The following is a 16,946-nucleotide window of genomic DNA, read 5'->3' as shown; positions in this document are numbered from 1 at the left end:
ACTAATTTACATGGGTTAATTGTATTTCTGTCTCTGACACCCAAACACCTCCATAACCGCGACCCTGACTGCCCCACAAACACACACAGATACACAAAAAATGACACACAATTCCACACTGGGGGCCAATGTTTGGCACTGGACTATTTCTTATTCTTTGTACAATCTGCCTGTTAAAAAAAACCACTTTTATAGTTACTGTTTTTCTTTCGTTTTGTAACCATAGACACTCCCACGTAGCACAAGCTCAATTCCAGCCAAATTCTGTGTGTTTTTAAATAAATAAAACAGGTTTTCTAGTTCCATGTTAGCAAAGTCACCTCTCTTACTGCCAGTGCTAATGCTAAACATGTAATAATACTTTATTGTCATGAGCAGGAATCTGCTTTGCTAATTAAATGCAGCTGTCAGTAATTACTACTTGTCAGTGTAATCTATTTTAGGGAGCTCTACTTTAAATGATAAAAGATGGGTCTGATATTGAGAGGGTGGGATAGGCAAGGTGACTGCCTACTTCCTCAAATCAGGAACTCTTTTATAATGAATGAGTAACTTTATTGTGAAGACATCTTAACTAGATTATTCTGTATATTCTGGTGCAAGAGTGAAAAACTTTGTAGTTTTTTTTTTTTTTTTTTTAATATCTGAACTCTAAATGTCATCACCTTTGTCCTACCACCAAGTACTCTGACTTTCACAGAGTTAGAAATGCATCATGATGGTAATCTATAAGAAAATCCTCAACAGGGAAGTTACTATAATCTCTACCATCAAATATTGAGCTTCGTATAAATGTACCTGCTAATTCACACTAACTGGATTCAACACAGAGAAAGATCAGTGTGAAAAGGTTGGCAGGGGGAGGTGGGGGTAGTAACAGTTTCTTGTAAGCATTTTTTCACTGATATTCAACCAGGTTTTCTCTGGGGAAATGTTTAGACTTCAAGTTAGGTCTTTGAAATTTTCAAACAACAACAAAAAAATGCACGGCGTTCACTTGTAATATTCATTTATCTTAACTGAGTCTAAAATGAACCTCAAACTCTTTAAAGCTCCACACCTGCAGGACTAAAAGCAATGTCAGGACACGGGTAATGGCAGCCTGACTTGCTCCATGGGATAGGCGCTGGGGCCGCCACAGATGCTGGCATTGTGTCCAGGGTCCAAGGGGAGCAGACCTTTGGCCCTCACCTCCGCTTACTCTCTCTCGACATTTAAAATGAATGTGGTGGCAGGGGGGCAGGGAAGCCGGGTCTCAAGGAGTGAAGTGATGGAGTAGTGGCAGGATCAATGGGGAAAAATACGTGCAGCAGGGAGTCTGAGGGAGGCTTGGCACACAAGTGGCTTTACCCCACACAGCCTGAGAGACTTATCACACCCCTCACAGCATCCTGACTGCCTCATCCTTCTTCTCCCACCATCTGTTTTACATCCAGCACTCCAATAGTCTTCATGTAGCTGGATAATTAATTATCTTGTTATAGGTCCCAACAAATTTGGCAACTACTCTTCTGAATACAGCACATTTTTTAAATAGAATTAATAATTTGTCCCAGGTGAAAAAAAAAAAGCTATCCAGATGGGAAAATATTAGTAATAAAAAAGTAGAACTACTTAAATGTATTTTTAAAATATAGTAGGCAAAAGACACTAACTTGTATTCCTTTTCCCAGAACTCTTCTTTTGGGTAAGGGATGCAAGGTCCACTGGAAATGGTATAAGTTCTCCCTTTTCATGAAATAAATGTTAACCTCCTTTACTGAGAAAATGTGAGTTATTCCAGATAGTTCTAAAAAACCAAAATCTTAAAAATTCTGAGTGATCAGCATCTCAGAGAGAACACACTGAATAGCCACTGAGCTCCTTAAAAAGAAGTCAAAGGAAAAAATAAGACAAATAATGGATAGTTGCAGGGCCTCTGAAAGTTTCTGACTTTTATGGGCTCCTACAACCACAATTTCACTGCATCTTTGATAGCCTGTCATGTGCCAAACTCGTGTTTTCCTAGTGGCTCAGATGGTAAAGAATCCACCTGCAATGCAGGAGAACCAGGTTTGATGCCAGGGTCAGGAAGATCCCTTTGAGAAGGGAATGGTAACTCACTCCAATATTCTCGCCTGGAGAATCCCATGGACAGAGGAGCCTGGCGGGCTATAGTCCATGGAGCAGCAAACAGTTGAACACAACTGAAGCAGCTTAGCACTCGCGCATGCATGTGCCAAACTCAGTCCTTTGAATCAGTTAAGTGATATTCCTGGATGACAGCAGGTGCTCAGTGAATAGCTGCCTGATGCAGGAGTGATGACCTTGAGCTGCTATCAGATGTCGTTTCTTGCTGCTCACTCCAGCTGGTCGAAGCTGGCAAGTGATACTTGGTTGCAAGTGTTTAGACAGCAGGGACTAAGAGGCATACTATCCACCTGTGGTCTGGTGTGGACTGAGGTGGGGAGAACATAGACCTTGTTTCCTCATATGAGCGTCCACAGGGCAACACGCAAAGATCTCCCATTCCTTTCTCTGCCTTACACTCTCTCCTACACCAGGGGCCCTTTTGCCAACTGAAGTTATAAAACACACTTGCTTCTCTTCTCGAACAACAAAAAGTGTCCTTCTTCTACTTTAAAGTCAGGCCTACTTTAAATACCAAAAGAGTCCTGGCACAAAGACTACGTATATGTGGATAGCTGTACTATATGTACAGCTACCAGAATGTCTATACCAGCTTTGTGTTGGGTGAGGGATGAAGGTGCAGGGCAGGCACTGGTGGAGGTTGGGAGGAGTATGTGTATACATACATACATTAGGGGGCCATTAACAAATAAATAATTCTATAGACTATGGTCTGTACTATACATAATAAAGGATAAGAAAACTATCCCATCCTAGCTCAGAGTGGGTGTGGGGAGTTGCAAAGGAGAGGGATAAGAAAACAAGAGAAGTGGTAAGGAAGATAAGAAGTTAGACAAGCAGAGAACCCTCTTGGCACAGGGGCTGGTATGTGCAAAGTCATGGACTTGTGAGCTATTCTTTGCTTCAGTTCAGTTCAGTTCAGTTGCTCAGTTGTGTCCAACTCTTTGTGACCCCATGGACTGCAGCACATCAGGCCTCCCTGTCCATCACCAACTCCTGGAGTTTACTCAAACTCACATCCATCGAGTCGGTGATGCTATCCAGCCATCTCATCCTCTGTCATCCCCTTCTCCTCCTGCCTTCAATCTTTCCCAGCAACAGCGTCTTTTCAGATGAGTCAGTTCTTTGCATCAGGTGGCCACAGTATTGGAGTTTCAGCTTCAGCATCAGTCCTTCCAATGAATATTCAGGACCAATTTCCTTTAGGATGGACTGGTTGGATCTCCTTGCAGTCCAAGGGACTCTCAAGAGTCTTCTCCAACAACACAGTTCAGAAGCATCAATTCTTCAGTGCTCAGCTTTCTTTATAGTCCAATTCTCACATCCATACACGACCACTGGAAAAACCATAGCTTTGACTAGATGGACCTTTGTTGGCAAAGTAATGTCTCTGTTTTTTAATATGCTGTCTAGGTTGGTCATAGCTTTTCTTCCAAGGAGCAAGCATCTTTTAATTGCATGGCTGCAGTCACCATCTGCAGTGATTTTAGAGCCCAAGAAAATAAATTATGTCACTGTTTCTACTGTTTCCCCATCTATTTGCCAATGAAATGATGGGACTACATGCCAAGATCTTAGTTTTCTGAATGTTGAGCTTTAAGCCAACTTTTTCACTCTCCTCTTTCACTTTCATCAAGAGGCTCTTTAGTTCTTCTTCACTTTCTGCCATAATGGGTGGTGTCATCTGCATATCTGAGGTTATTGATATTTCTCCCGGCAATCTTGATTCCAGCTTGTGCTTCATCCAGCCCAGCATTTCTCATGATGTACTCTGCATATAAGTTAAATAAGCAGGGTAACAATATACAGCCTGACGTACTCCTTTCCCAATTTGGAATCAGTCTGTTCCAGTCTGTTCCATGTCCAGTTCTAACTATTGCTTTTTGACCTGCATACAGATTTCTCAAGAGGCAGGTCAGGTGGCCTGGTATTCCCGTCTCTTTAAGAATTTTCTAGAGCTTGTTGTGATCCACACAGTCAAAGGCTTTGGGATAGTCAATAAAGCAGTAGATGCTTTTCTGGAAATCTCTTGCTTTTTCAATGATCCAATGGATGTTGGCAATTTCATCTCTGGTTCCTCTGCCTTTTCTAAATCCAGCTTGAACATCTGGAAGTTCATGGTTCACATATTGTTGAAGATTGGCTTGGAGAATTTTGAGCATTACTTTACTAGCATGTGAGATGAGTGCAATAGTTTGAGCATTCTTTGGCATTGCCTTTCTTTGGGATTGGAATGAAAACTGACCTTTTCCAGTCCTGTGGCCACTGCTGAGTTTTCCAATTTGCTGGCATATTGAGTACAGCACTTTCACAGCATCATTGGTGCCTGAAGAACTATCGACGGAGGTTCGTGACGTTGTACAGGAGGTAGATATCAAGACCATCCCCAAGAAAAAGAAATGCAAAAGGGCAAAATGGTTGTCTGAGGAAGCCTTACAAATAGCTGTGAAAAGAAAAGAAGCTAAAGGCAAAGGAGAAAAGGAAAGATATACATATTTGAATGCAGAGTTCCAAAGAATAGCAAGGAGAGATAAGAAAGCCTTCCTCAGTGATCAGTGCAAAGAAATACAGGAAAACAATAGAATGGGAAGACTAGAGATCTCTTCAAGAAAATTAGAGATACCAAGGGAACATTTCATGCAAAGATAGGCACAATAAAAGACACAAATAGTATGGACCTAACAGAAGCAGAAGATATTAAGAAGAGGTGGCAAGAACACACAGAAAAACTACACAAAAAGATCTTCATGACCCAAATAACCACGATGGCATGATCACTCACCTGGAGTCAGACATCCTGGAATGCAAAGCCAAGTGGGTCTTAGGAAGCATCACTACAAACAAAGCTAGTGGAGGTGATGGAATTTCAGTTGAGTTGTTTCAAATCCTAAAAGATTCTTTGCTTGGAATTGCTCAATTGCAGAGACATAGCAAGTGATAGGAGATGAGTCCCAGGCCAGGCCATTGAAATAGTAAGGGCTTTGAAGGTTGAACTAGCCTGAACTTTATCCTGCTTACAAAGGATGCTACAGGCTATAAAGCAGGGGAATTACATCATTAGGTTTGCATTCAGGAAAGAATTTTAGAAGCACTGAGGAAGATGGAGATACAAAGCTAATAAGGAAGCTAGTAATTCAGGTGAGAAATTCTTATGGCTTCAACTAAAGCAGTAGAATTGGGGCTGGTAGGTAGGTAGATGTTCAAAAGGCAACTGTCATGTCTAGGTGACAGACTAGAGGAAGAGAAGGAAAAATACAAGATGATCCCAAGTTACTTGTGTTGCTACTGTGATTTTTTTTCTATTTTCTCACTTTTCTTGGGTATCTGGACAGATGACACTGCCAGTACAGAAAAGCAAAATAACAAAGTATTTGAGAAGAGGTAACATTAAGAAAGTAATGTTGTATGAAAATCCTTGAACTCTTGATCTCACTGTTGGTTAAGTACAGAGCTGTGTATCTGTTATTCAAAGGATGCAAGTATTTGCAGAATTCAGAAATTTCAAAACTGAATGCTGCCAAGTAACCTTTGACTGTCTAGTCGTCCATTTCAGAGTATATGGTGTATGAGAATAAGATAAATACCTGATTAAGGAAAGTAATTCTGTCTATAGACAATCAAGCAATAATTATAGCTAATCTTTATTAGCTCATTATGGTGTGCCAGATCAGGACTATAAGCAATAATGTCCTTCCTTTTAAAAAGTCATAGCAGGGTTACATGGGTACTGCATATGTAGGCTAGATTTGGGAACAGAAGATTGTAACTATACCTGAATAAACATAAAATGAAAATAACTACTCCCACTGGTTACCGAGGTATCTGCTGGCCTTTCACCTCCTCACATCTCCCTTATCTGCCCTGTTTTCTGCCTCTGCCTTCCTCCTTCTATCCTTCCTTCTGTGGATCCCTCAGTGGTCTGCTCTCCAGGTTCTGGATGCATGAAAGGAGAACCTCTGAGTCTACCCCATTAAACCATGTGCCAAGTACCATCAAGAAAAAGGGGACAATCCCTGCCCCTTGAGGGGCACTCATTCAGGGGCCCATGAAACAGTTCTCAGGCCTTTTCCAGCTACTCTCAGGAGGGCGTAATCCTTTAGGAACTCCAAAGCTCCCTGTGGTGAGCCTTCTGCTTCTCTAAGCTTCCCAGGGCTCTTTGGTCCCATTCTATTTCATTCAGCTCCGAAAGAAGTGAGGTAGTTAAGAAGTTCAGGTCACAGGCAGCTGACTCACCAGATGCAGAAATTCTAGTAGCATGGACTGGTGATCTGCTACCACTGCATGGGAAGCATAAATGCAACTATGTAGCAGGATCTTGGCAACCAACATAAATCTACTGAAAACAGATCCAATAGTTTACTAAAAATCTAGTTTCATTCTTTGCTCTCATGTCCACTGTACATACATAGGAAAACAGTGATATACATACACAGAAAAATAGGGTGATAAAGTCAGGAAATTAACCTTTATCGAAGATAAACCCCTCTTTTGTTGCAGGGAAAACACAAGGAAATAGGAAGGCATGGGTTTCTAGGCCCAGAAATACAGGGATGGTGTGTAGGGGCTAATTGCTACTCAGACATCTGTTGGTGTGGCTAAGTGTGGGCTCTAGGCCAGATGGCATGGGTTTAGATTATGGCTCCACCCCTCTAGCTAGAGGACATCTCTGGGCCTCAGTTTCCTTATCTGTGAAATGGAACTACTAATGACACATATTCCATTGATTGCATTGTGGGGAAGTAATGTGTTAAGACCTGTACAAAGCTTGGTACATCAGTAAATGTCAATTAGCTATTATCATTTATTATTTCTACAGAGAAAAAGAGGTAAATAAGTACATTCATTAGGACAAAATAAATGGAGGAATAAATGGAAGCTTTATAAACTGAGGATAGCCTACTGGCTACTGGAATTAATGAGTTATAGAAAAAAAAAACTAAGAATAAAATTAAACTTTTAAATTGAGTTACTCAAATTTAATCATTAGAGTTAGGAAATAGCTTTTTTACTTTAATCCATGAAAATGGTATAAAAGTATAAAAAAGAAAGAAATTTTTGTGCATCCTAATACTTCTACTCATAAGGTATAAACAGATAAATATAACAGTTGCTTTTAGTAAACCTTTCGCTCTTCCTTGTTTATTGTATTTGTATAAGAGGATATATCTTCCAAAGAATTGTGTGAGCATACATAGCTGGACCTTGCAAGAAAAAAATATTGTGAAGTAGCCATCCTAAAGCTTCCTCTCCATTTCTGTGGTTTATATCCAGTAACGCTTAAGTCTGAAACACTTTCTTCTATTCATAGCCTTTTTTCAACTATAAGAGTATCCACAGAACCTATGCTTTGCAATGGAGAACAGCCAATTCAATACACACAGACACACACACACACATAGACAGACTGATAAACAGATAAAGAGAGAACAATGTACCCATTATGTTTAACCACTGCTGATGATGTTACAGTAATTTAAAGATTATGATGGTAACAGTGACATCAGTTACAACCTCCTGAATCTTCACTGTATATGACACTACATGCTAGGCATTTTCCGTATATTATCAAACCTAGATATAGAGAAACCTAGAATGCTATTTCCATAACCATATAACAGATCAGATTACTAGGAACTAGAAAGGTTAGGTAATACGTCCAAGATCCCACAGCCAACAAGCTGTGAAACAGGGATTCTAATTCAGCCAGGCCTGCCTGTACTGTTCCTCTCCTGTGATAAACACAATATTTATGTGAAGCACATTCAGAATTACTGTGATTTTTTTATTGACTTGATTTAGCTATGGCAAAGAGTATTACAGTGACATTTTAATATGTTTCTAAATAGTTCCCTAAACTATACTCAAATAGTAAGATTGTTAATATTTATGATAGGAGAGTTGTAATGCTACTCCATTAGCAGTGTAAAGATTCTATTACTTAATGTTAATTATGTCTTATATGCCTTTAAAAAATAAAAGGTATAATTACAGGCAGTTTTCCTTTTGTCAACTTCTAAATTTAAACATTTTAATCAATTTATCATTTTACTTTCCTTCCCCACCCTCTTCCTTCATCTCAGGCCACTCAATCTTATAAAGATTGTTATTCCAGGGTCTCTAGATGGTAATGCCCTGAGGTCATCATGACAAATAAAAAAGTCTATACAATATTAAATCACAACCTTAAAACTGTGCAATTATAAAGATATGTAAAGTTTCTGGACTATCAACTTCTAGAAAATCCTTCATTAGTTCATGCAGTAAACATTAATTGGATGCTTACTGTATGACACATGGGTCAGAGCAGAATAAGTCTCATTTCACACCTTCACATTAAACTCTGTTCCTCTGGCAAGTACCATATAGGAACACATAACACTGACCTCTATGCAAAAAGTCCACATTATAAGGATATTATGGGAAACATAAAACAGTCAGTATCACAACCTCTGAGCCATTAAAACTACTTAAATATGGCATCAGTTCTTAAGTTACCTAATTTTAAAAAGTAGTTGAACCTAAGAAAATTATTGAGTCCATTAAAAACTGCATTAAGCTATAGCACTGATCTAGCATTGCCCTAGTTCAGGTTATTTCTGCACTTCATGCCAATTGCCTTCCTTATGAATTCCTTAAGAATTCACTCTAATTTGAAAACTGTCATAAATCTCAGTTGCTAGAATGCATTTGCTTTACAACTTAACGGGGCCCCCCTTTGGTTCCCTGTTTAAGAAAACTGAAACAAACAAACAGACAAACCAAAAAACATCTGTTCAGAAGCAGCAGCACAGCACAGTGGACGGCCTGGGCCCACACACCAGCTCTACCATTTTGTAGCTGTGGGGCTTCAGCCATCTATTTAGGCTTGCTGAGCCTCATCTTCCTCACCGGCTAAATGAGGATAAAAAAAAAACAAACAAACAAAAAAAACCAAACACCTGCTTTATCTACTTATTTTCTCTCTGGGGAGAGCAGGGTGGCTACCAGAATTGAGTTACATTATCAAAGTTCTTTGGACAGTGTCAAGCACATACTAAAGATTATGATGTGTTTTTTTAAATAACTTGTTCAAAAAAGTTTAGTACCCTCCCCATTTTTAACATCAAGACTAGTTGAGCATTTAATAAGTACCATTCTCCAGCTAATGCTGACCTCACAAACCACTTATGCCACCAAGAGGACTCTTCCTATTGTTCAAAGTTATTAGACAAGGGATTTCAAGGTGGCTCAGAGGGTAAAGCATCTGCCTGAAATGCGGGAGACCTGGGTTCGATCCCCGGGTCAGGAAGATCCCCTGTAAAAGGAAATGGCAACCCACTCCAGTACTCTCGCCTGGAAAAATTCCATGGATGGAGGAGCCAGGTAGGCTACAGTCCATGGGATCGCAAAGAGTCGTACATGACTGAGCAACTTCACTTGTCACTTGTCCAGTGGTTAAGACTTCCCCTTCCAATGCAGGGGGCTGTGGGTTCGATCCCTGGTTGGGGAGCTAAGATCCCACATGCCTCCTGACCAAAACACCAAAAAACATAAAACAGAGGCAACATTGTAACAAATTCAATAAAGACTTTTAAAATGATCCACATCAAAAAAAAATCTTTAAAAAAAGAGTTTTTAGACAAAATGTAGATATATACCTAAATATAAATACATATATAAATATAAAGATGTATTTTATATGTATACATGTACACATGTGTATATGTATATGTGTAACTTACCTACTTTCCACACAATATCTGGGTAAAATGGCCTAAAGTCAAACAAACTCTGTAACCATCTTTTAATATTGACAGAGTTTTCTTTCATAAAACTTTTTAAGAAGAGGAAAAACTGTACCATTCTACCAAATGTTAATTAAGACATGATAATGGAACTTGCATTTGAGGTTTAGAGAGGTTCATTTATCCTGCCTATACATTATATGGATCTCCAGACAGAATCTTTTACTTCTACTTTTGATAAATGTTAGCTGCTCTGAAATGGTTTTCAGTTAGATCAGTGATTTTCAACTCCACGTCTTAATTGTTTCCTTTAATTGCACTCCTGCTATAAAGGTTAGGATAACGTCATGACCCTCAGAAACAAATATCTATTCCAGAGTGAGCAAAATTTGTCAACAGTTAAATTGGATTTCAGGGGGAGGGAAAAGTTACACTTTTGCTGGTTTTAAAGAATCTATTAAATTCACAGAAAAATTACAATGCAGTGTAGGATTTTTTCTCAATAGTAACAATTTAGGTCATAGTGAAATTAGTGAAATAAACCATAGGTTATTTTGGTTTTAAGGTTCCTCTCCCCAGCAAACCCTGGAGAAGGAAACAGCTACCCACTCCAGTATTCTGGCCTGGAGAATTCCATGGACTGTATAGTCCATGGAGTTGCGAAGAGTTGGACAGAACTAAGCAACTGTCACTTTACTTCCCCAGCAAAAAAGGACAGAACTTGAATGAAGATAAATCTGAGGTTTGAATAATAATTTCTTTACCTGACCTGTTCTCTCTTTTCAAACTATTCACCTTTACTTAAAACAAAAAAAACCTCTATAATTCCATTAACAGACAAGAACTCATTTAATTGCAATAATCTCAGAATATGAAATATTTGAATAAGTTTTAAAGAGAAATTTTAAAAATTATGCACAAATAAAATATGCAAGTGTTCACATAATTTCAATGGCATAATAGTGTTACTGCTCATACCCAGAGATTTTAGTATCGATTTTAGCAAGTGTCCCTTTTACTAAGGGATTGCTATCTCATTTTACTAGGAAGTTACCTTGAGAGTTACTTCATTCATGAATAAGCATCTCTAAAATAAAAGACTACCTCACCAGACCTTCCACAAGAGTCAGAGAATTCTTCTCAACTAAAATTTCCATAACACATTTCCCTCTTTCTAATGGACCCTGAATAACCATTTTTCTTATCTGCTCTTGTACATATAATTGAACGTATAAGAGATGTTATTGTTTCTGAGATTATAAAAATAAAAGGATGAGAAAAGGAGCATAAAATTTGTTGCATCCTATGAATTCAGGTTTGCTTTCTCAATACAACAGGAACATTTGCATTTACTCATAAATGAATACTAATGACATATGCAGATCCAGCACTGCTCCACAGAAATCACACAGGGAAAGCTAGAGCGGTGCACAGATAGTTCTATTTCTCCAAAGTATTCAGACAAAGAGTGACAGGATTAAAGTCAACATCAATTCTCTGAAGTTGAGTCATAGCTAAATGACACAGTGTGTTAAGAATAATGTTGAGATTTACGGTGAAAACAAAGCTGGCTAGTGAACAGCTTATATGATTTTTGAGTCAACAACTCATGATTGACCACCTACTTTGGGCAAAATGCTGCTTCCTTAAGTAAGTCACTGTTCTGCTGTTCTTTTTACACAGTGTAGGAGTAAGCACCCTGCTTCCATTGAAAACTCTTCGTGTTATTTAAAATAACACTCAGCTCAGCTTTGTGTGTACTCCTGCGCTCAGTAAATACTTTTTGAATGAGTGAAAATTCAGTGAGTAAGAAGATTATTCATTCAAAAACATCTGTGTATGCCTGCAGAATGGTACGAACAATAATGCAAGCATAGCCAACTCTATGTGGGCAGCACCTTCTCATAAAGAAGTCAAAGGGAGTAATTTCCACATTAAAATGTAAGCATGACGTCTGGCTTAACCTAGAAACCATGATCCTAGCACTTTTGCAAAACTCTGAAGAGTATGCTGGTAATTTCCCATATAATCTACTTTAGGCAACTATTTGAAAACATTACATTATTGATGATGTTTCTAAATATGTTATTAATCCAGGAAAGAGTATTTTTAAATAACTCAGAGTAATCTAGAAGGGGCCAGAGAAGTTTGTTGTTGTTGTTGTTGACTGTTAAGACCCTCTGCAGGTGAAGCAGTTGGTTTTAAGCCACAGTTTCTTTCCCATCATTATGTTTCTTATAATGTTTTCCTCTGTCTTCATCAGTACACTAGTGAATGACTCCATATTCCTAAAGAAGCCTACCCTGCTGCTCAGTCACTTGGAGGTACGTAGCATTGCTTTCATTTCTCCTTTTAAAAGCTTCACCAGGAAGAACCACTATGGCAACTTAAACAAAATCTGCTACAACATAATTGATGCCAATAAAAACACTCAAATAGTTTTGATATCCAATTTTGTAATCCCTTTCATTATTTTCAACTTTTTCTTGGAATAGAAGCTGAATATACTTGAAATAAATTGTACTGTGGAAACATTTGTCTAAAGCCCTGAAATATGTCAAAACTACTGAGCAAAAAAAAGCTTTCAGAAGCACCAGCTTTAAATTACTTCTAGCAAATCAGTTTAGATAAGAGCACCTTTAGAGAAAGAACGCCCACCCACTCTTGCTCCCACCCCCAACCCGACCCTGCTCGCTATTTATCCAACTAAGTTTACATAAATCAGAGAAGAGTTACAGTGCAATTAAATGTATCCACAAAGTAATATGATATAAAGCACTTTGCAAATATTAAACCTCTCCTTACGGGATCAATGTTTTCCATGAAGAAGCTGGTATGCGGAGAGGGAGAGGAAGGGAAGAAGAGAGAGAGAAAGAGAGTCCGACCCACCAGGTTAGTACTAGGGAGACCGGGATCTGAGCGGCAGCTCCCTTGGGTGGGCACCCATAAGCACTCAAAGAGGGAAGCCAGAGAGCGGGGTCCACCAAGGCGAAGTGATTCCGGAGTTGCGACAGGGGTTTGTTTGCTCTGCACCTGGAACCTTCAGGTAGAGGCATGCGCAGGGGGCTGGGCGCTCCTTCCTCGCTTCCCTAAACGCAGGCGGTCGCCCAAGTGCCAGAAGCGGAAGTCTCTGCGCTCCAGTCAGTAGCCACAGCGACCTCGCGCACTTTTCAGTAACAACGGTATGACCACCCACTCCATTGAATCCACCTCCTGAATGTGTGTGTGCGCGGGCGTGTGTGTGTCGGGGGTGGGTGGGAAGGGCTGCGTGAACTGGGGCTGCCCTGGGGCGGGGACTGGTACTTTGAGGGGTGGGGGGCCTGCGGGGCGGAGAATGCACCCCACCCGCAAGTTCGCAGAGCTTTTGCCTGCCCGCTGCTTGCCCTCTCCTCCCGCCTGGAGGCCCCGAACTCGCCCAGAGCCGTCTCGCGCTCCAAGCGACAGCCCCACAGCCACTCTAGGAAGTGACTGTGTGCGGGCCCCCAAACTCTGCTGAACGCAGTTAACGCGTGTCCTCCCTCCCTCAAAGAGAACCCAGAGCGCTGCGCCCAGCTCAAGGAGACAGACAGACTGACACCAGTGAGTCTCAATTTACCCCGAGAATCATCCCTGCCGTTTTCCGTCTGGCACTAGTTTAACCCCAAGCCCCAGAGAACGTCTCAAAAGTCTCCCCCAGGCAGTGCCCAAGAGAACCGCGCCCCACAAAGCGCTTTGGCTGGCATCACAGCAGGTCACCCCTTGGAGACCTCCTCCCTTCCCATTTCCCCACTAATCTACGAACCATCAGCCCCCAGGGGGCTCGAGCCCCTCCCTGGCGCGAGGCGGGCAGCAAGCCCTGCTCACCGAGGTCTCCGGCGGCTGCGGCGCGAGCGAGAGTCCAGGGTGCGGGGACCAGCGACGAGTCGCGCCGGGCCACGGGTGCCTCCTGCAGTCGCGGTGGCAGTTGGTCCAGTAGTTTCGGATGCCCTGGGCTTTGGCTGCACGGAGAGCCAGTCTGCTTGAATGGGAGCGAGCGAGCGGGGCAGTGCGTGCGCGCGTGAGAGTAAGAGGCGGGCGGGTCCTACACGCCGGCGGCTGCGAGGTCCGGGGCGGGGAGCCGAGAAGGGGAGGAGGCGGGCGAGAAGTAGTGGAGTTTAGGGCGCGTTTCCTGCACTTGCCGGAGAGGCTGGAGGCAGGTACGACAGGGCGCGCTCCCGCGGCGCGGGCACAACAGGGGCTGCCGCGGGAGCCGGAGTCCGCGCAGTGTCAGGGCCCGCAGACGCTCTGCGGGCGGAGGTGAGCATCCTCCTCTCCCCACGCCGGCACCGGCGCAGCCCTGGACTCTGAGCGCCGAGCGGAGAGCCTCCTGCGTCCGCGGTGACAGGTCCTCGGGCAGCCTGCTTCCTCCCGATCTGCCTAAAAGAGCAACAGTCAGTGCGGCTGGGATCTTCCCTTCCTGGGTCTTGGAGCCGCCGGGGCCAAGCTGTGTGGGCGCCCGGCTCCCCGCGGCTGCTGCTGTCAGGCCGCCGCCCGGCCCCCGGCGGCTGCCTCCGGCAGACGTGCCCAGCTGTGTGCGCGCGTGTGTGTGTGTCTAAGCGAATGTCTTCCCCTCCATCACTCGGGCACGCGGGAGGGATCGGGTCCCCGGCGACCAGCTGCAGAGTGGTTGCCAGTCCACACCCTCTCGGCTGTCTCCCCACCCACCCCGCCCTTACTCCTCCTCGCCTTCTCCCTCCTCCCCTGCTCCTCCTTCAGCTGCCGCTCCCGAGCTCCCCAAGGCCGGGGAGAAACCGCAACGAAAAGGGCGGAGGAGAAGGGTGGGGAAGGAAGCGCAGGTGTCTTCTGCCGAGAGCAGGGCTCAAGCACGGGAGCCGCCTGCTGCAGGGAGAGGGCAGGGCAGTACGCGGAGAAGGGGGAGGAGAGGATTTACCCCGAGGCCCCAGTCCTGTAGCTGAGCCACAGCGTGTCCCGCCGAGGCGCTAGAGCCCTGGGCTAGGAGCGCGCTGGGGAGGCAGAGTGGGCGCTCAGGGCTTCCAGGCCAACTGCAGTCACAGCTTGGGGAGCCCACGAAAGTGATCAGGGTGGCACAACCCGGGGTCACAGAAGTCTCTGAGGAGCTGAGACCGGTATCTCCGGGGTTAGAGGGGCCTAGACCTGGAGCTTGGGCACACAGCTGTCCAGGGGAGCTCGAGTGTGGCTCCCCGCAGGCCAGGCGGGAGAGCTGGGGGCTGTGAGGGGTCGGGCGGCTGCGGCGGCGGCGGATCTCAGACTGCTGTGTGCCTCCCGAGTCACAGGGGGCGATCACCGCCTAGCTGGGAAGCGGAGAGCAGGGCTCTGCCTTTTTCCCGGTGCCAAATCCCGAACCGAGAGGCACACTAGCCTTCCCAGTTCAGACAGCGTCCCTCCTATCCCTTGCTCCCAGCAAAGCAGTGAGCACGGGAGTCTACCTGCTGTTTACTGTGCTCTCTACCTGGTTGAAAAAAATCCCATCTCAGCTGAGACTGATGTGTTGTTTCTTTTCTAACTCAGTCCCCTCCCTCATCATCTAGCCCCACCCAACCAAAATTTCCCAGAAAACTAGTATCTTTCTCATGGACAAAGTTTTCCCCTGTGGAATTTTATTAAAAAGCAAACAAAAAAAAATTTTTTTTTTCCTCTCGAGGTAGTAGGTCTCTTACTAATTCCATACTACAAACGTAGTACAAGGTAAAGTCTCTTAGGCCGGGAATCGCAGCGTTATTGCTTAGGAGGGCTGGTCTATTTTCAAGTAAGAGTCACAGAATGCAGAATCGAGTCAACCTGCGATCCTGGAGAGAGCTAGTCCATTTAATTAGAGGTCTGTTAGAATGATCACTAGCAACAACACTAGAAAGAATTGTGGTGCTTCCTCCAGAATCCATTCTTTTTTATTATGGTAATTTCACTTAGTTAATTTAGGCAATCTGAAAATGAAAGATTGGATGCAATTCACAAGGCACAATATTTCTAGATTCTCATTGCAACTGCCACCGCACCACCTTCCCCACACCCACTCTCTCCACTTCCCGAGGTGGTGAACTCAGATCTCAAACTGCACTTTTTCAATTTCAGGATAATACACCTTGAAGGACAAAGCTGTTGAATTCCAGAAAGAGATAACTTAAACCTAAGTAAACTTATTTACCAACTACTCAGACAAAATCATAAGCTCAGCAGCAACAGCAAAATGTATATTGTTTAATCTATGGAGCAGGAGGAAAGATGGCTGTTTGCCAGATATGTGATCCATTAACCTCTTTAGCTCATTGTTGGCAACAATAGCATACAATCACATTCTTATGTTTGAAAGACAAGCGATTGTTTTTCCCCCATCTCAAAATCACAATGGCACATTATAGTTTAAAAGAAACCTCAAACAATAAAAGTAATAAGAAAGGAAGAAACACAGTTTGCTTTTTTCCGAACAAATGTTGCTGTTCTGTTTTTCTTGAGGGGAAAAATGCTGATAAGCAATAAAGTCTACAAAGGCATGACAATAGATTTTGAAGAATGCATTGCTCCATCTATCAGTCTTTTCAATTAGTCAACTTTATTTAAAATGTTTATTTAAATTATCTTTTTATTGGTATTCATTCTTTCTTTTGTGCCAGGAAGATTGCTGTGGAGGACGATGGGGTGAGATGAATCTAGTTTCTCAGAATTCTGTCTTGCTTCATGTTTGTGTCTGGCAGAAAAGGAACAATGAGCAGCCTGTGCTTTCTCAGCAATCCTAACTTCTCCTCAGAGAACTCTCAGCTCTGTAGCTGACAGACTAAGAGACTGTCACAGTGATTTTGCCTAGCTTGTGCAAGATCATACCTGGGGCTGGGAGCAGGTACAACGCCAGAAACTATGAAGGAATGCTCTGGAAAAAAAGATTCTACCTAGCCTCTGGTTGGAGGATTAGATCAGGGTATATAACCTTCTCTGTGTGATGCTGTTCAGCTCCCCCAATAATAGAAGAAACATGTTAGTCCTGTGTGAAATTAAATGAATAAAACTAAGCACCGGATAAAGAGGTACAGCCAACAAATCTTTTTAAAATGCAGTTTCGAAAATGGTTGCAGATTCATTGGTTTGGTTTAGTCACCAAAG

The 16,946-nt window shown here is 42.8% G+C and overlaps 2 protein-coding genes across 4 annotated transcripts in view; one reads left to right on the top strand and one right to left on the bottom strand.

Annotated features, from left to right (window-relative positions):
• The window catches only part of HS3ST5 (heparan sulfate-glucosamine 3-sulfotransferase 5), a 293,471-nt gene extending 278,975 nt beyond the window's left edge, over nt 1–14,496 (bottom strand). Inside the window, exon 1 of one of the 3 annotated variants that reach the window (XM_024996800.2) lies at nt 13,698–14,496. The gene's annotated coding sequence lies outside the window, so the exon portion shown is untranslated. 3 annotated transcript variants of the gene reach the window in all.
• Nucleotides 13,189–13,856, top strand: LOC132346188 (uncharacterized). Its single transcript, XM_059890033.1, has 2 exons — nt 13,189–13,326; nt 13,488–13,856. Exons 1-2 carry the CDS (start codon nt 13,189–13,191, stop codon nt 13,854–13,856), a joined length of 507 nt encoding a protein of 168 aa, XP_059746016.1.
• Nucleotides 14,497–16,946: the final 2,450 nt, after the last annotated feature.

This window comes from Bos taurus, chromosome 9 (assembly GCF_002263795.3).
Source record: "Bos taurus isolate L1 Dominette 01449 registration number 42190680 breed Hereford chromosome 9, ARS-UCD2.0, whole genome shotgun sequence".
Taxonomy (NCBI): Eukaryota; Metazoa; Chordata; class Mammalia; order Artiodactyla; family Bovidae; genus Bos; species Bos taurus.
The sequence above is the reverse complement of the archived record's forward strand: the minus strand, read 5'-3'. Positions and strand labels throughout refer to the sequence as shown.